Source organism: Rhea pennata, chromosome 1, assembly GCF_028389875.1.
Source record: "Rhea pennata isolate bPtePen1 chromosome 1, bPtePen1.pri, whole genome shotgun sequence".
NCBI classification, from domain to species: Eukaryota; Metazoa; Chordata; class Aves; order Rheiformes; family Rheidae; genus Rhea; species Rhea pennata.
Genome location: NC_084663.1, coordinates 62,505 through 82,281, shown reverse-complemented (window position 1 = coordinate 82,281; position 19,777 = coordinate 62,505). Strand labels below are relative to the sequence as shown.

The 19,777-nt window shown below is 42.2% G+C and overlaps 2 protein-coding genes and 1 non-coding gene across 7 annotated transcripts in view; 2 read left to right on the top strand and 1 right to left on the bottom strand.

Moving 5' to 3' along the window:
• Window positions 1-5,942, bottom strand: part of GOLGB1 (golgin B1) — a 50,564-nt gene extending 44,622 nt beyond the window's left edge. For 3 of the 5 annotated variants that reach the window (XM_062579091.1, XM_062579113.1, XM_062579122.1), the window contains exons 1-3: window positions 5,880-5,937; window positions 4,967-5,073; window positions 395-491 (exon numbers count right to left, since the gene is read on the bottom strand). In XM_062579091.1, coding sequence (XP_062435075.1) covers window positions 395-484 — 90 coding nt within the window. In that variant the 5' untranslated portion in view covers window positions 485-491; window positions 4,967-5,073; window positions 5,880-5,937. Of the gene's footprint in view, window positions 1-394; window positions 492-1,470; window positions 1,545-4,966; window positions 5,074-5,879 lie in introns of those variants that run through there. The other 2 variants (XM_062579098.1, XM_062579106.1) reach the window with 2 other exon arrangements.
• Window positions 5,943-11,758: 5,816 nt separating this feature from the next.
• LOC134148349 (guanylyl cyclase-activating protein 1-like) lies at window positions 11,759-18,898 on the top strand. Its single transcript, XM_062590363.1, has 4 exons — window positions 11,759-11,956; window positions 14,721-14,870; window positions 17,513-17,603; window positions 18,771-18,898. The coding sequence occupies exons 1-4, from the start codon at window positions 11,759-11,761 to the stop codon at window positions 18,896-18,898; spliced, it is 567 nt and encodes a 188-aa protein (XP_062446347.1).
• Window positions 12,124-12,194, top strand: TRNAS-GCU (transfer RNA serine (anticodon GCU)). Its single transcript has one exon. It is a non-coding gene; the product is annotated as a tRNA-Ser (tRNA).
• Window positions 18,899-19,777: the final 879 nt, after the last annotated feature.

The following is a 19,777-nucleotide window of genomic DNA, read 5'->3' as shown; positions in this document are numbered from 1 at the left end:
CAGCATCAGCAAATCTAAAATGAATGGTATAAAGGAAATTGTACTAGGCTATCCACTGCCCTAAACATCAAAGGGTGACATGCATATCAAGCTTTCTTATGTTCCCTAATCACTCAGAGCTTTGCTTTCTAATAAATGGAATCAATAGTTCTTTCCTCACTATATCTCTAATTTCCTTTCTTGGATCACCTTGAGATGTGGAAATTAAGTAGATTATGGTCTGTCCTGCAGAAGCGCTGACTTAGGAGGTCAGAAATAAAGGAAAAGCAAGCGGAATGATAGTTCAGTCTCGCACTCAGCCATGAAGAATCAGAAAACAGTTCTCATTGCAGTCAATCAGACATCTCAAACTAGCTCTCAGTAAGATCTGAAAGTCTTTCTGCAATGTACTTACTGTGGTAGAGGATTCAATAACTGCATCTGTACCATCACCTGAGAGCTCTTGTAAAACAGTATTTGCTAAACCTGACAAACGGCTCAGCATCTTGAGCCTGAAACAAAACAAAGAATCACAATAAGTCAAAACTGCTAAGAAAAATAACTTACCCTTCATGCTGACCTCTAATGTCATGGAGGAGACCAAGTTTAGAAGAAACATGTTTCCTCTTCTGACAAAGAAAAATCCCATGAATAAATAAATGATCATCTTAAAACAGAAATACTCTTTGACTACATAAGCAGAGCATGTGTTTGCAAGAAACAAGGTACCTTTACCACTGCTATATACATATGATTGCAAAACAGATCTTTATACTAGATTTCAAGTCACTCTCAGTTCGTTTGCAATCTCCTTAAAAACAAGACTGCAGAACTGCAATCTCTTCAGTTCAGTCAAAAGAATATACACTCAAACATGGCCTGTAAATACCCACAAAAGAAGCTTTCTGCTGATAAGCAGCAGAGGTGGTGGACTGCTAAGCACTAAGTAAAAGTATAGTATATGATATTAGGAGACATGCTACATTTGTGACAAGACAGGACCTCAACATGGGGGTGCAGCCTGGAGATGGCAAACATTCCCTGGCTGCTTGGCAGACATTATGTTCCTTAGTAGACTTTCTTTTCTTTTTCTTGAAACTCAGAAGCCAAACTGATCCAGCATCCAGAGCTGAAGAACAAGAAAAAAGCCACAGTACTGGCCATCAGCACTTCCCATTTTGGGAATAGCAGCAGACTAAATTCTTCAATGGTCATCTGGACAATGGGATGCAATGCACCCTCAGTAAGTTCACCAAATTATGAGAAGCTGATGATTTGCCAGAGGATAGAGCTGTCAGGGGGATCTCAACAGGCTAGAGAAATGGACTGACAGAAAGCTTGTGAGTGCAGAGTCCTGCATTTGCAATGAAATAAACACGTGCAGGATCAACTGGTTGGGAAATAGCTTTGCAGAACACCTAAGGATTCTCATGAGCAAGTCGAATACAAGTCAGCAGTATGCTCTCACAGCAGAGACAGGCAACTACATACTGTGTTGCATTAGTAAGACCATAGCTGTCAGGTCAAAGGAATTGATTATTCCCTTCCATTTAGCACTTGTAAGCCACACTTGAAGTACAGTGTCCACTTTCAGGCTCCCTGCTGTACAAGAAAGACAGAGACAAATTAGAGCAAATCCAACAGAAAGCCCTCAACATAAATAGAGGCTGCATATACAGAGATACGTTCAATACATGTCTGGATATATGGAGAGGCTGAGAATCCCACGTTTGTTCAGTCTTGAGAACTGAAAGACAAGGAAGAGGATATAGGTGGTGTCTTCACTATAACCAGTTTTTAGGCAGTTAAAAACAGAGCCAGATTCTTCTTGGAGGTGTACAGCAGAAGGATAAAAAGCAGTTGATACAAGTTGCAGCATAAGAAATTTCAATCAGATAAAAAGATTATGCAAAAGGAAGGTGATAAAAATACTGGAACAGATTGCCCAGAGCAGTTACGGTATTCTTCATCCTCAGAGATATTCAGAACTGAAGTGCATGAAGTCCATAGTAACCCAACCAAATTTTGTACTTAGCCTTGCTATGAGCAGAGAGTTGGATCAAAAACTCACCAGGTCCCTTATGTGACCCAAATTGTTCTAACATGGTAGGAAAATCAGGTGAAGAGAGACGCTTGAACTCTCTCTTAAAAGAACAGCTATACATCTGTTTGCCCCACCTGCAAGTTCATGTCTGTAAAGGGCATAATAATTAGTACAAACATAAAAGTAGCTCTAATGGTACAAACTGAAACCAGACAAGCCCATACTAGACACAAGCTCTAGTTTAAGTTAGCATAATTAACTAATGGCCTAAATTATCTAGGAATACCTCTAAATGAAATCTTTCCATTCAGACAAGATGCCTCTGTTTAGCTGTAAGTAGGCTTCTAAAGCTGGCTAAAACAATCAGCTCATTCCTGACCTCCTTTATCTTAGTAACCAAATCTTCCTTCTGACATCTCCAGTTCAAGAGTATAAATATTAGCAATGGAGAGAACAGTAGTGCATTATTTTTAATTATGTAATAGCCGCACCTTTCCACCACCTGATTTTACAGAAGTAGAAAATGTCACAATGCACATCATAATATCAATAGGAAAAAAGGTCATTCATTCATATGAATACCAACCTCTTCTATGCACTGAGTGGCTCACAGGTCTGCTTACTCAGCAGTAAAGAGGTTTCCGAGGCAGAATTTATCAAACAGGAAAGGAATAAAACCATTCTCCCTTCTACACAGCACTCTCTGGGACTGTTACAAAAAGTGAAGTCTTTCCTGTTCCGGAAGCTCGATTTCTCCTGTTCTTGCAGGTATATGCCCTGATTTCTCATGATATATGCAGGAACTCTTGGTCTCTGCAGCTTACAGAATAAAATGCTTGAGAAACTTTTAGGTAAAGTGAGGAAACACAAGGCAAGAAACCCAGCCTCAGTCAGTCTCTCTTACAAAGTTCTTTAGAGGATGAAGCGCTAGAGAAGCGCATTGTCACAAAGCCGGGATTGTACATGTTCTATATTCATATAATGGCTGGCCCTGTGTCAGCCTGAGGCACAGAACTCTAGAGTAATACAGGCTTTACAATTACTAGACATATTTCTTTTTCCATCATTAACTATTCACAGAATTGGTAATACTGACAGACTGATTTCAAGACCTGGAATCATTGTTTCATTAGAAGAGTAATGAAGTGCCAGTAGTTTCGTAAACCATCCTCCCACATTGCTCTAGGGAGGACCAGGCCCTGCTGCCTTGGCAGCAGTAAAAGCACATTTTAAAAACTAACCAGTCAAAAAGCAAAAATGCCTCTTCCTACTTGTCACCAATATTTAAACAAGATGTATCTGATCTTACTATGCATTACCCATAGCTTCTCAAAGGTACAAACACAATACATGGCTGAGAGGTGGCATGAGACAACATGATAACATGACATAACAAGGTAACACATTAGCAATATGGGAAAAAGCAGAATCTAGTCACCTGCAGATATCCAGTGTAAGCAAAAAATATCATGGGGCTCAGCACATATCTGCACATCTAAAGGGCACTGCAATTTCAAGTAGATATACACGAACTATGTGGAGAAACCTAAGATTCTCTGGCCTTTGTCCAAGCTGGCTTCATTAACCAAATACTAAACTCTAATATGCATTGCTGGGCTTAGAGGAGCTTTGGCCTACCAGCACCTACAGACATGGACTTCAATAACCTGAACTCAAGTCTTCTATAGTCTGCTAAACTGAGTCAAAAAATCGTGTTCTTTTGTGAGTCTAATTCTCACAATAACTTTGATCTCCTTAAATACCACATAAAAGGATAAGAGAATAAGCTTAGAGATCTCAATTAAGATCAAGGCCTTGTAGCACAGTACAACCTTATAAGAAGGGACACATCACAGCAAGACCTCACAGTCTGAAAGAGATGACAGACAAATGAAGGAGAAAACATTACTCTGAAATTCAATTTTCCAAGAAGAATTGAAAGAGAAAAAATACAGCGAGTTGTCCAGTGTTGCACAGAGAACATACCAAGTTGTTATTTCATATAGATGATATTCTCATTTGGGACTGCAGATGTTTACTTATCAGTCAACAAAAAGTTATTTCAGTTGACAGGAGATAGCAGGAAAAAAAAAGATCTCAAAAAATTGATTGGAAACTTGTGCCAAAAATGCATATATGACACACCACTTTAGGCCTCTTATCAGATCAAGACCTACTGAAACTCCCTCCAAGCCAAATGCAGCTTGACCTGCAGCAAGGTCACTCATCTAAGACTGAATTCAGATGAAAGAAGCAATTTGTTTGGCAGAAGCACCGAAATAGTTTGGAGGTGCCTTTCTCCATAAAAAGGGAGCAAGTCATTTTTGCTGGTTATTTAGGGACACAGCATATTTTTAATTCCTTCATTTTCTGCTCCATTAGCAATATAACCAGAGAAGTTACCTTTTCCAATATAAAGATTCCATTTACAAATTTCACTGCACGTTTATGACTGTTATATTGAGTCTTACGAACAAACATAACATAGCTTTAAATACTGTTTCACAGCTAACAGTCAGCACACAAGGTGGTAGCTGTCTTCTCCATTAGCCTCAGGGACTCCTGATAGGACTACCCAGAAGCCTGCACTTTGTATTGACTTCTGAGCTTAGATCAGGAAAGCATTCTACAATGCTAGCCAATTTCCTTATACACAGAAGTAGACAAACACAAAAGGACAGAAGTTATTCTGCACTCTACTGCCACACCCAAATAAATACACAGTACAGCTGGCAGAGACAAGCATATTGCTCTTCCAGGATTATATCCAAATCAGCGTGACTTTGGCATGGATTTCCATTTTTGTAATTAATAGCAGAACACTCAAAGAACAGTGTTCTGTCCATGTTTTAAGTCAGTAGAGTTTGTATTCTAACTGTACTCAAAAATAAAGTTTTGCTAGACATTCCCACAACTAATGGGCTTTTACTCATGAGACCTTACCTTGAGTACTCAGACTGTAGTCCGAGTAGTGTTTCTAGCAGAGTCTCTTTTACACGAAAATATGTTTTCCTTTACAGATCCAAACGGCATAAAGGAGTTTAGACAGTCTGCACACAACAAACAAGTGGAGCATAAATTGATGTGTTTTTGTCCCTAGATAGCAGCTCTACCTCTCAACTATCAGCTCTATCATAGCATTTCTTTCCCACCATCTCAGTGTTTAATTCTGTTTTCTTTCTTTTAGAGGCAAATAGGTGCTGAAGGCTTTGCTGCTGCAGACAAACCCAGGGCCAAACCTCTCACAATAAGCAAAAGGGCTTTGAAAGGTATAGACATTGCAGGAGACCGACAGACCTTTACCCATGCTGTCCCCCTCACAATGCCAGACTCAAAGAGGTAGGGACAACCTCCCGCCAGACGAAGGGGAAAGTCAGTGCACCCCCATACGCCGCCAGCGAACCTCATGGGGCAGAGCTCCTCTCGGCAGTGCCACCCTCGCTAGAATGGGCTCCACTGCCGGTCACACCCCGGGACCGGGCTCAGACTGCCGGCACAAGGGGCGCAGCGGCCCCGGCGCAGCGCAGGCAGCAGCGGGGCCAGGCCGCACCGCGGAGGCCAGTGGGGATGTGTGTGGAGGGGAAACACTCTGCCGGCTCCCTGCCGCCCTGACTCACAACGCACTGCGAGCCCACCCCGGCTTCTAGCGTCCTGCCGGCCGGTAGGGCCACCCTCGCCTGCCCCGGTCCGCTTCCATCGAGGCTGGCGACGATGGCCTGGCGCTGCGGAGCAGATTAAGAAGGCGCCACCGACAGTCGGGCGGCAGAGTCAACCCCACGAGCCGCACAGCCGAGGAATGGGACTGGGGCGAAGGGCAGAAAGGAAGGGGGAAGGGGGAAGGAAATGAGGCACTAACCTGCCGACACCCCGCGCCAGCCAAGCCGCACCGAGGGCCTCGCACAGCAGAGTCAACCCCGCCCCCAGCCACCTCAACACCGGAACACGCCGCCGCGGCTTCCGCCTTCCGCGGGGCTCCCGCTTCCTTGTGGGGGATGGTCAATCAGCTGCAGAGCGAAGGGGATAGACGCGGCAATTGGCTAATCGCGGCGCGGCAGCGGTCTCGGCACCACGGTTACGCTAACACATGGCACGAAATCTCCAATCTCGAGTACGGCTTTGGTACACGCCCAATAACATGGGAGCAGCCAATCAGCAAAGGCCACCCAAGCCACATTTAGGGCGGGTGAAGAGAAGGTGGGTGGGACTGTGCGTTCGACTGGCGGCCGGGGGCGTGGCCTCCCCGCCCCCGGGCAGGATCGCCCCGCCCCCGGTCCAGACCGTCCCGCCCCCGGGCGCACGAAAAGTGTTTTTTCATTTCGGAAGAAAATGAGTAAATTGGGGACCAAACGTTTCATGCAACTGTTTTCATGTAGCATCCAGTATAGAATCTGAATAAAATGTATTTTACAGCAAGACAGCCAGTCCTGATACGAAAAGACCAAGAACTCACTGTGTTGTATAGCATGTTCTAAGTACTGACCTAGAAGATACTTCTTCCCAATTCCTAATGAAAATGTCTCTGGCTTTAGCTTTCATATGTTATTCCCCACTGTTTTTTTGAAGTTGTTTAAGGAGGCTAGTCTGCTTTTGAGATTAGACACTAGTTTAGAGTAGTCTGGATCTCCTCTCCCCCCCCCCCCCCCCCACCCCGCACACCCTTGTGGTTTTATTTATCGCCTCTCAGATAACTTTTTGAAGAGCCAGATTGGAATAATGTTCTGAGATTTTAAGTAATCTTGTTTGCTCATTCTGAATATCAGCACAAAATATTACCAGTCTTCCAGTCTTCTGAAATGTATCTCATATCTCAAGATTTACTACAAATGGTTACATTTGGGCCAGATATCTCCTAACTAAACCATAGTGGGATTCTCAGGCTATGTCTCTGTTAGTAAATCAAACAGGCTGGGTCCCATTTTCTGGCTGATGCTCCAGGCACAGCACAGCTTATGTAGGTATGATGAAAAATCTTTTTCTTCCAAATGAGATTATCTATCACAGAATCAAAGAATGGTTGAGGTTGGAAAGGGCATCTGGAGATCATCTAGTCCAAGCTCCATGCTCAAGTAGAGTTCCTTACAGCAGGCTTCCCAGGACCCCGTCCAAACATCTTGAATATCTCCAAGGCTGGAGACACCATAAAATCTCTGAGCAATCTTTCTATATATGTATGTAGTAAGTGTGTGTTTGTGTGTATGTGTGCGCGTGCAGAGAGTTTATGTATAAATATAATTTGTGTATATATATAGTTTATATATATGGTTTATATATACATATATAGTTTATATATCTTTTAAAAATTGTAAAGATGACATTCTGCAGGTTTCATGAAGTTTGGAGGGTGTGTCCTGTAATATAGCTTCCTTTTGGGTGTGTTTAAGTACACAGATAAGCTAGCTAGTCTCTGGTTTTATGCAAAGTGTGAGCAGCACAAACCACCTCCCAGCTCTCTTTATCTTCTGTTTGTATGTGCATTCGGATGCACTCATATTCCTGTTTCTGAGTTCTCAGTTTAAGTATACTTAGTAATGATATTTAACAAACAGACAAGTTCTCCACCTCCTTTATGTACTCTTGTTCTGTGTTGTCCTTAAATGAATTATGAGTGATGATTTTTAATTACTTTGAATGGTCTCAGTAGTGTTTTCTAAGTATCTACAACTCCCATGAAAGCAGCTGAAACATTTTTTCATTGTTACATAGTTCCATTCCACTCTTAATATACTCCTGAGAAAATTAATTTGAGTTTGTACTACTTACATTATTATATGATGTGAGCCATAAAAGAGGATGATGTGGACTGATTAGTACCCCAGTTCAGTAACTAATGGTTGTTGTTACAGGGTCTAAAAGCACTTCTCATTTGTTTTGCTCTAGGATGTGTATGTTTTCTAGTAAATTACACTAAAAACCTATTATTGTGTTTTAGTAAAACAAGCTTATGAGAAGAAAGTTGGTATGGGAGCCATTCTTAAGTAAAGAAGGTGATTGCCTCTGCTTCTTCTGTTTTATTGTTAGGGGCTGTTGAATTTGCTAGCCCAATAGAGGTGAGGCTGCCGCAACTCCATGCCTCAGGTCCAACCAGTTGATCCAACAAAGTTGATCATGCATTCCCAAAGGGCACACACATAAACACAAACTTACAGCACATATATACATATATATATAAACAAGACCATGGACCCTGATGGTGTGCACACACAGGTACTGAGGGAGCTGGACAACATCACTGCAAGGACACTCTTCATCATCTTTGAAAGGTCATGGTGATCAGAAGAGCTGCCTGAGGATGGAAGAAAGCAAATGTCACTGCAATCTTTGAAAGGGGTAAGAAGGAGAACCCAGGGAACTACAGGCCAGTCAGCCTCAACTCCATCCCTGGAAAGGTGATGGAACAGCTTATCCCACATGTCATCGCTAAGCATGTGGAAGGAAAGAAGGTGATCAGGAGAAGTCAGGGATTCACCAAGGGGAAATCATGCTTAACAACCTGACAGTCTTCTATGATGGAATGATTGGCTGGGTAGATGAGGGGAGAGCAGTGGACGTTGTGTACCTTGACTTCAGCAAGGCTTTTGGCACTGTCTCCCTTAACATCCTCCTAGACAAGCTCAGGAAGCGTGAGTTAGATGAGTGGAAAGTAAGGTGAACTAAGAACTGGTTGAATGGCAGAGCCCAGAGGGTTGTAATCAGCAACGCAGAGTTTAGTCAGAGGCCTGTAGCTAGCAGTGTCCCCCAGGGCTCATTACTGGGTCCCATCCTGTTCAACTTCTTCATCAATGACCTGGACGAAGGGACAGAGTAAGCCCTCAGCAAGTCTGGTGATGAGGTGAAACTGGGAGGAGTGGCTGACACACCTGAGGGCTGTGCTGCCATTCAGAGAAACCTGGACAGGCTGGAGAGTTGGGCAGAGATGAACCTCATGCAGTTCAGTACAGAATCACAGAATCATAGAATTGGTAAGGTTGGAAGGGACCTCCGGAGATCATCTAGTCCGACCGCCCTGCTGAAGCAGGGTCACTTAGAGCATGGTAGACAGGGTTGCATCCAGGCAGGCCTTGAAGATCTCCAGAGAAGGACACTCCACAACCTCTCTGGGCAACCTGTTCCAGTGCTCCGTCACTCTCACAGGGAAGAAATTCCCTCTCACGTTCAGGCGGAACTTCCTGTGGTTCAGTTTTTGCCCATTTCCTCTTGTCCTATTACATGAGACAACTAAAAAGAGTTTAGCCTCATTCCCTTGACACCCTCCCTTCAGGTACTTATAGACATTGACAAGATCCCCCCTTAGTCTTCCAAGTCTTGCAGCTAGGGAGGAATAACGCCATGCAGCAGTACAGGCTGGAGGCTGACCAGCTGGAGAGCAGCTCTACTGAGAAGGACTCAGGAGTCCTGGTGGACACCAAGTTGACTGCGAGCCAGCAATGTGCCCTCATGGCAAAGGTGGCCAACGGTCTCCTGGGCTGCATCAGGCAGAGCATTGCCAGTATGTTGATGGAAGTGATCCTTCCTCTCTATTCAGCCCTGATGAGGCCACATCAGGCGTACTGTGCCTAGTGCTGGGCTCTGCAGTGCGAGAGCAATATGGAGCTGTTAGAGTGAGTCCAGCAAAGGGCCAAAAAGATGATGAAGGGACTGGAGCATCTGTTATATGAGGAAAAGCTCAGAGAGCTGGGATTGTGTAGCCCAGGGAAGAGAAGGCTTGGGAGGGGATTGTATCCATGTATGTAAGTATCTGAAGGGAGGGTGTAAAGAAGAGAGAACTGGAGTCTTTTCAGTGGTGCCCAGTGATAGGATGAAAGGCAAAGGGCCCACACTGAAACACCAGCAATTCCATCTGAACATAAGAAAACATTTTTTGTTCTTTGTGAGGATGACAGAACACTAGAACAGGTTGCCCAGGGAGACTGTGGAGTCGCCATCGTTGGATATATTCGAAACATGACTGGACACAGTCCTGGGCCTCCTGCTCCAGGTGTCCCTGCTTGAGCAGTGGATGTTGGACTAGACGTACTCCAGAGGTCCCTGCCAACTTCAACCCTTCTGTGTGATTCTGTGATATACACATGGCCAGTCACACAGTTCAACAGATACAGAAACACCCAGCACTCACTCAGCCCAAGCAGCATTGACAACCTCATCTTTGTTCCCTCTCTGTCTGGCCTGTCAGTAGGAAATATATACACACATAAAATGTGGCTAGGCTTGGACACTCAGCCCGTACAGTGCCTGCCCCTGAGTCCTCAGCCTCCCCAGCTGCTGGCACCAATGCCTGTGAGCCCCTAAGCCAGCAGCCCCTCCCCATTTGCCAGTACAGATCCCCTTGCACATACCAATACACACACTGTGGATTCCTTCAGTAACTGGAATTAGAGTATTGGTCCATCCATTAGCTTTCCCTGAATCCTTGCTCTCCCCAGTTGCTTCCTGCAGAGACACAGGCATACAAGTGGGTCTGTCAGTTGATCCACAGACCTTACAGTCTCTGCAGCAGCTGGCTGGGACCCTCTGATCCTTCCAGTAGCCAACTTTTCCAGTTGTCTCAGTCCAAGACACACAAACACACTTGACTCCCAGTCACTTAACCTGCTTGTTGGCTTGATATTTGCCAGTGATCATACACTGACATGTTTACGCTCACTCGCTCTGACTACTGGCACCCTGGACACGTAGACTCATGTCACCCACAGTGCCACTGCAGCTGCTGGCACTTAGACCTCCATACATATGCACACAGAATAGAAAGCTCCTCACCCCGGAAAATAATTAGCAAATGAGTTTAATGAGAAGAAAAGACGGTCTGTGCTGATCAGGTGCAGGCCATGGCCAGACATGTATACTGACAAGCAGCCTTCTTATATACAACAAGCCTCTCTTATCCTCTTATCCCTCTATTTTCCCATGTTTATTACTACCAAAACCATTGTGATCTCTCCCTTTCCCTTGGAGATCCTTTCTCCTTGACTCATTGTAATGGGTGTCACCTGGGACCTGTGGGACTGATGGTCTCCTGAGGGGCCAGAGTACGGGCCCCCTTTCTCTTACTGGGTTACTGGGGCTCTTCTGCCAGCCCATGTGTCTCTGTGCTCCTTGTAGGCTGCCTGCTCTTCTGTGATGGGCCTAGGAGTAGCCAGGGCAGGGTGTTATTCAGTTTCCCAATCTGCCGTTGTTCCTCTGTGCTCCTTTGTGTGAGTAGAGACAAGCTTTTTATTGCATAACCTAATATCTATCGTGTGTAATTTCCGTGATATGGTCTGGTCCTAGACGCAAAATGATCTCTACCTGAGAAGACAGATGGTCAAATACAATCAGTGGAATAGATTATAATTTCACCCTACCTTAAATCCCCCAACTTGTAGGCTTTTCCCCTCATCTTCATGCATAATTATATCAAAGTTAAAAACAGAACAGTGTATAAAACTAGTATAGTTCTTGATGCCAGCATCTGGTTAACCTTCTCACCTTTCTGATTTGGATCCTGAAATAGCAGTGATTTCGTAGATTATCTTGTACTTTCTTTCCATTTTAAGGAAGCTGATTATATCATTGAAACTTTCAGGTTTGTAAATCAGCCTCTAAGCAGATTAAAATTTATAATTGGCTTCTGGAAAGTTACATCCCTCACTCAACTGAGACTAATGTTGAATGTGGAGAGGAACAGATGGGCAGTGCTGCAAGAGCAGCAGGAGGAAGAGGATCAGTCCTGAAGTGTTCTTCTTTCAACCACCCGTACACATGGGGAACAATAGCAGCTCCACAGTGGATGATCTGCAGACTGTTGAAATCCACCACTGGTACAAGAAGTTCATGACAGAATGTCCTTCTGGACAGCTGACTGAGCATGAATTTAAACAGTTCTTTGGGCTTCGAGGGCTGGATCCAGAGGCCAATGAGTACATTGAGCAGATGTTCCGCACATTTGATATGAATAAGGTAAGTTCTCCAGCAAGGAAATTAATTGCCTTATATAACTTAAGAGGAAACCAGCTCTTGCAACTTTTGGAGTCCTTGGTTTTTCTCTTGCAAACCCTGATGTGGACAGCTGTTGAGGGACACCAACATAAAGTAGATAAATGTAGGGACAAATTAAATGGGGGGCAGGTTTAGCTCAGTTGGTTAGAGCGTGGTGCTGCTAATGCCAAGGTTGTGGGTTCAATCCCCATATGGACTATGCTGGGATTGGACTAGATGATCTCCTAAGGCCCCTTCAACCTTACCATTCTATGATTATTTCTATTTCTATGAATGTGCAGAGATAATAACATAGATAACATAACCATAGGCAATAACACTTCATCATCTAAATGCTTTCTGCAAGTTCATCATTGAATTTTGTGAATTGTTTATTATGTATTAATTGACTTGGCCTTGCTTGGCTAGCAAAATGCTAGTGAAAGATGAGGTTGGAATCTAGAGCTTTTTTAAGTCTTTTATTATTCTTCAAAATTTATCTGTGTTAGGTATTAGAGAATACAGAAACCAAATTAAATACAAATATTTATAACATTTGCATAAGAAGTGATTTCCAGGTACTTGGCAGCTGAAATTAATCTCTCTTGGGCAAACACTTTATACGCTCTCCTCAGAAGCAGGAGATACCGCATATAGCAGCAGTTAGGAAGCAGCTAGTATCATTCACTCTGACAGGCAACCTCTTGCTGTCTCTAATGTAAGCAACAATATCCCCCTTAGCACCTTTGAGGAGGATATGCCTCTCACTTCTTCCTGTTTTCATCCATATATATGTAAGCCTATGCTTGCAGTTCTGTAATGTGAATGGCAGATAAATTTGGTGTTATAGCACACTAGAAAAAAATCAGCTTTGGTCTCTGACCAAGATACTGAAAGCACAAGGAGCAGATATCTGCAAGTCTGATATGGGTAGGAAATCACAAAGTCATTTGCACAACACATGAGAAGGTATAAAGAGTTAAGGAATGCTAAGGAATATTACAGAATATTTAAAGGTGAGAGAGGGCTACCCTTCCATTAGGGCAGCTGGGGTCTTGTGATAGATGTAATGAATGCAAATCTCAAAGAACTTTCTTCCTCTCCCTAAAGTTCCTAGTCCACAACTTTGCCCAGGATGATGATAGTGATAAGAAGTAAAGTTTTACAATTTAAAGCAAAATGTTTACATTGCTTGGAGAAGATTTTCCTTTCTCTCTGTCACGTTTGAGATATTTACAGACTTTAAAATTTTTTCAAGGCTGTTATGCATTTCAAAGTGCTTGTGTGAGCTTCAGCTTATGCAGTAAACAATGCTTTAAGACAACTCTCAAATTCAGATTTGTCCACACTAACATAAAAAGCTGATCTATCAAATTCAGATCTGTCCACACTAAGACAAAAAGCAGATCTATCAAATAAAGCAGGAATAATCTCAAGAGGAATGAAGTAAGAGTATGGCAGCCAGAGGAGGTGGACCTACATCAGTTAATTTTAGCCTGTTAGTAGTTAGTCACTTAATCTCAGCTCCTTTTATAATCAATGGCAAGGAACAAGAGCATCCAGAGGAAGAGTCACCCTGCAGTAATATAGGTGTCTAAGATGGATGGGATAGTCTGTCCTCTGGACCTTCAGATTCTGAGAACTCTGCTAAGGGCAAAGTGGATAATTTTTCAGCAGTTATTTTATAAATTGCCATCATGCCTCTGCTTGCCATGTTTAAAGCTGTTTGTCTGTATATTCTGGTACTTTGTTTACCCTAATTATGAAAAATCTTACATAGTGGCAATATTGCCATGATCCTGAAAAAGATATTTTAACATACTATGATCCTTGCTGTCCAGTAGTAGTTGTCTGCTAGTCCACCTACCATTGCCTTTTACATATGTTTCAGAAAGGCATCTGATCTAGTTTGAATTCCTCAATAAATGAAAGTTTAATTGTCTTCCTCTGTGATTTGTCGAAGTAGCTATTGAGAATCCTCAGTGGACATACGTACTTCATTTTTCGTTTCTATTTATCTGCTTTAGATTTTAGTCAATACTAAGTCTTTTTCCCTAGATTATGAGTCTTTAGTACCTAGCTTTTTTTCTTTTTTTGAAAGCAAACGAGCTTCTTGAGTTTCCTCATATATTCAATAAATTAAAGGTTTAAAAAACAAATACAGAACACTTTCTCCAGCTGTCAAATCGTATTCCATGCCTTTAAAAAATATTTTCAGTTACTCTTTTTTTAGAGAATGGAGAACAGATCTATGGCTTATTGAAAGAGCAGTACTTTCCCCCAAAGACAAACAGGCCCGCACAGAAAACCTAAAGTAGAGTTATCTTCCACTTTCCTTGCAGCCAGGATCAATTCTCAATCAGTTCAAGTCTGGATCAATTTTCTTCCCTAACAAGCCCTAGTCAGTTAGCTCTGGTAGGCAGAGAAGGAGGGGTTCATTCACACTGGTCATGAGGACTGACAGGTTTCATTCCTGCAAGGGGTGAGCACAGAGTGTTCTAGACACACAGTAGATCAAACTACAGAAATCCAGGTATTTTGGAGATCTTAAAGGTAGCCAAAATATAGTGTGTGCATGCTAAACAGCTGAACCTGACATTTTCATTCTTTTCCCTAAAGCCAAGCCTCTGTGCCATGTACTTTGAAGGAGCACTGGTTGTATCTCTTCCAACTATGAATCTAATGAACAATTAAGGTAAAGCACTAGAGTCATAACTCCCTCACTTTGGTTTTCATTTTCCCAAAGGATGGATATATTGACTTCATGGAATATGTGGCTGCCCTCAGCCTCGTTCTCCGTGGGAAGATGGAACAGAAATTGCGGTGGTATTTCAAGCTCTATGATGTGGATGGCAACGGCTGCATTGATCGACATGAATTACTCAACATCATTAAGGTGAGTCTCTAGGGGTCTATATTCCTTCCTTTTGCCTTAAAGACAAATCCCACCTCATGGGTGAGACTTTCACTATTTCCTGCATGGATGATCATGGATGATACCTGCCACCACAGCATTTTTTTATTTTAGCAGATTTCCCCACAGTCGCATGGTTCAGTCAGCAGGCTTGACAGACTTTTCTGTAACATCACCATAGCACATGCTGCAGCATAGATATTTCCATAAGATTGTTTTACTTGTCCAGGACCTAACTAAGTCCTGAACTTTCCAAGACTGCAGACTCCACGACTATCAGTTGCTGTCTCTGCAATGTGTCCTTTGTAGGTCCTGCCATATGCTCCAGAACTTTCCTTTCTCCTATGTAAATGGTAATTGGATATTTAGCTCCAATTTTGCTTCTTAGAATCTATTCCTGTAGTAATACTTTTCTGACTCTGCTAAATAGGTTGCAGAAGTATGACTGTCAGTAGAAAAGACTGAGTTCAAATAGCTGTTACGGGAGACGCTGGAATTACAGACATAAATAGGACTGTATGAATATCTCAGAATGACTTATTCTGGAAGGTCAGATTATTCCACAGAGACTGGGAAACAACAAGAATGCAGGAAAGATTCAACAACCCTAAATAATTTGCATTTCTGAATAAGGAAGGTCAGAAAAATGGATTTGATAAAGATTTGAAGTTATCCGTAAATAAACCACTGATAAGACTGTTGTAATGGATTCCTCAAGTGGATATGAGTTTTAGTGCTGGACATCAAAGGAGACCAGAGACAAAAAAGTCAATAGTAACTGTAATAATATGCATATGTAATAATAGCCTCTGACAAATGATTTTTGAAAGAAATAGTCAAACATCACAGTGCAGCAACACAAAGCAATTGTTAACATACAGAGCTCTTGAGAAACTAGTCCTGTGGGTGATAATTGCTGTTGATCAATTTACTGTCCTTCAAATTCTGTAGACACAGTTCAGTCTCTTTTTGGGGGGCCTTAGGAAGGTACTGAGCCAATACAGAGTTTTAGTAGAAGGGCATTTGAGAAAGAATGAACGAACTTATTAAATATCTGAAAATAAAAGCTAAAAAATTAATAGTCTTAGAATAAATGTGATGGCTCTGGAATCAAGTATTTCATGGACATCCTTAAACAAAGAAAGAATTAGACATGGAAAAGAAAAGAAAACCCTGTCTGCGTACCAATGAATAGGACAATGTATACAAATACCTTAAGGGGGGGGAGTGTCAATGGCATTGGGCTGAACTCTTTTCAGTAGTGCCATGAGACAGGACAAGAGGCAAGGGGCACAAACTGAAACGCAGGAAGTTCCGCCTGAACATAATGAGGAAATTCTTTACTGTGAGAGGGACAGAGCACTGGACCAGGTTGTCCAGAGAGGCTGTGGAGTGTCCTTCTCTGGAGATATTCAAACCCCTCCTGGACACGACCCTGTCTTACATGCTCTAGGTGACCCTGCTTGAGCAGGGAGGTTGCACTAGATGATCTCCAGAGATCCATTCTAACCTAACCATTCTGTGATTCTGTGATTCTGTGATGAACAGTAGTAAATAACACTTAAATGTTCTTAAGTTGAAAATGAATCTCCAATGAGCTTTAGGGAGAAGCAGGACACATAGGAAGCAGCATATAAATTGAAAACAGGGAAAGCAAGCAGAGATATGAGAAATAAATGACTATAGCATACAATGAAGGAATTATTAGGACGTCAAACTGAGAGAGTGTTTGATGGGATTATGGGGCTTGGTGGACCATAGAATACTAGAAGAAGCCGTCAAAAGAACAAGACAAGGAAGTTAAGGAAGTTAAATCATGTCTTTGTATCATGTTTATCTCCAGAGGAATCTGGGAAGATACACACAGAAGGCCTAGTTTTCCATTTTACTTTGTTAATCAGTTCATGTGTAGAGCACTGTAAAAATGGATTAGCATTTGCAATTACACTAAGTAACATGAATTGTTAGTCAGAAAGATTTTCTGTGTGGAGCATGAAATCTCATAGCACTTTGTCTTTTTTATCCAGTGCTTCATAGGTACAGTTGAAGGTTTTACCTTTAACCTATTGCTTTCTGAAGGTGTAATTTATTCCATCTCCACTTCACACCTGAAAGATGATAGTCTAGTTTTAGATTTGGCTAGGTTCCACTGTAGTACATGGATAAAAACAGGCACCTGAAGAGAGATGTTCATGACACCTGTCTGGCAGTTCTCAGGATGGAGCAAATTGCTCTCTGGAAATGTGTCTACTCAGAAACACAGAGGGTCAGCTTAGACCTGTAGATCTAACTTCTGGATGGCTAAAGTTAGATGCATTGATCTGAGAAAGTGACCTGGATTCTGCTATTTCTACAGTGCATAAGCACTACCTGAGCAGATTTAGGGCAGTCCCCTAGACTTTATTGTTCATTCCTTGCTTCAGAACCATGCTCCCTTTGTACCCTTCAGTGCTAACTGAAAGACCCCAGAATTCCTGCTCTGTTTTCCCATGGTACTAGTGTGCTTCTGCATGAGGACAGTGCCAGGCATGACTTATGTTCTGAATCTACTCTGACAAGCTGCAGTGGAATCAGTCTGTTGTTCCAGGGCAACTTCCCATTCTTGTTCTTTTTTTTTTTTTAAGGCTATTCGAGCTATCAATGGTGGTGACCATGAAACTAGTGCAGAAGAGTTCACCAATCGAGTCTTTAATAAAATTGATGTGAATGGAGATGGTAAGATTCGTATCTACATCATCCAACTCAGTTGATCACTCAGTGTTACAGAAGATACTCACATTTTCCTTCCTTGCTTGAACTTTATGCCGCTTCATTTTTTATTTGCTGGTGTCATGAAGTCCCTCTCACTAATTCATTCTTCATTAATTTTGCTTAGACACTTTTCTCCTTGCATAGTACATAACCAATCTGATAGGATTTGTTCCCTGGCACAAACTCTCTGCTATGTTTTGTCCATACAGGTTTTGTAGGTTTTTTTTTGTTTGTTTGTTTGTGTTTTTTTATCGTTTTTGGATGTTTCTAGGTAGCTCACGTCAGGTTTAGAACTGGGAATGACAAACAGTTTCTCTGGTGGCCTCAGCTGCTCCTAAATCCTTCAGCAACCAGGAAAGGAGGAATTCACAAGTCATGTTGAAATTCTGAGTTACTCCACTGAGTCTGCTACAGGGTGTATGGCAGCCCCAATGGGTGCTGTGGATCAGCCAGCCGAAAGGTGCTGGATGCCACTGTAGTTACTGTATATCCCTGAGAGATATTTCTTTCCTGATTACTTCATGCTCTCATTACCCTCTGTTGTGCTCTTTTGTTATCCCAGCAACATTTTGCTGAGCTGTGTCCCTGCACAAGGGCTAATCACAATCATATTTTTCTGCACTCCATGCCTATGCTTTCTGCTTTTCGTTCTCATGAAGCCTTTTTGGCCTAGGACAGAAAACCTTATTCTGCCTGGCACAGTTTCCATCTGTTACTTCTTTTAACAGGAAAGCCAGCAGTTATGGAGAAGGCCTACCAGTAGGACAGGCTAAGCCAAAAAGAAGCAGGTTAATCCAGCCTTATTATATAAGAAGCTATGATCTCGCTCCTTAGCCACATATTTCCTCTATTCTTTGTACCATATCCTTTGCAATGAAGTTGTGAGAAACCCCCGTCTTCAGCATAACTAGACTCCTATGATTTAACCCTTGCCTGGAAAAAATATGGAAGCCAGAGTTGTGGAGATATCAAGGAAGTTTCAGATAATGCCAAACAAACAAACAAACAAACAAAAACCTATGTGAGGCCTTTTGGTAATTCAGAGCAGTGCATCTTTAGTGAACTGTCTCCAAAATTGAATTACGATAGTTCTTTTCCTGTTCTGATATCTTCTGTCTGTGTCTGACACAGGTGAACTTTCTCTGGATGAATTTGTGGAAGGAGCCAGGAAAGATGAGGAGTTCATGGAAGTTATGATGAAAAGTTTGGACCTGTCCCACATTGTGGCCATGATCAACAACCGCCGGCACAGTGTGTAAATCAAGCCAGGAGAAAATGGTGTGTCAATAGACAGAAGAATGTGCACACACAAAAAAAGGAAATGACAGCATTCTAAAAAGCATACCAATTTTCCAAAAACCTCTATATGAAAGTAGGAACAGGAAGATATTACTGCATGTGTGTATCTGAATGTGTGTTCCTGTACAAAAGCTGATGCTTGGACATATGTATACAGAATTGGTTCAGAAAAAATGGATCTATGTGGTACTATTTGATTTAACTTCCTAAAATACGAAGGTCAAGTTTCAAAGTACAAACTCCTTGCTTATTCTGTGCCCCAGATAATCAGTTTGCAATGAACTAAAGGTAACTTTATGAAGAGTGCTAGGAGAATTGGATGATGGAGTGTGAAAAATCTCTGATGTGGAGAAGAGTTTCAAATTGTTATCAATGTAGAGAGCTGCCAACAGAATATAACTTCCACTGTTTTTGTCATAGTATTAGATCATAAACACCAATGGGTTTGTTTGTACCTGATGTGCTCAGATTTGGCAGTTTTATTGAGAAGATCTCAAAGAGCTGAAAGAAACATCAATTCATAAGGCTGTCAGTGACTATTCTGTTCCCTGCTACACTGGTCACTAATGCTCCTGTTTCAGCTTTCTGTGATCAAGTAACCTTTTACCAAATGAGCAAACAGTTTAGGAGCAGCTTCAGTAGCTACAGAAAATACGCTACTGCTTCCTATCTGAAACGTCAAGTCCTTTTAATGCTCCTTGTCCTACTGCTCTGCTCTCATACAACTGAATAAACGACATGTGGAGATGACCTTAAATATTACTGTTTCACACATTCTCCATTGGTCTCTCTTTTTAATCTTCAGAAGAAAAGCTAAGAAGCAAAAGAAACAACTCGGC

Coding starts and splice junctions, on each gene's coding strand:
- LOC134148349 (XM_062590363.1), top strand. CDS start 11,759: ATGGGGAACAATAGCAGCTCCACAGTGGATGATCTGCAGACTGTTGAA. Junction 14,871..17,512: donor AATTACTCAACATCATTAAG/GTGAGTCTCTAG, acceptor TTTTTTTTTAAG/GCTATTCGAGCTATCAATGG. Junction 17,604..18,770: donor AATTGATGTGAATGGAGATG/GTAAGATTCGTA, acceptor TGTCTGACACAG/GTGAACTTTCTCTGGATGAA.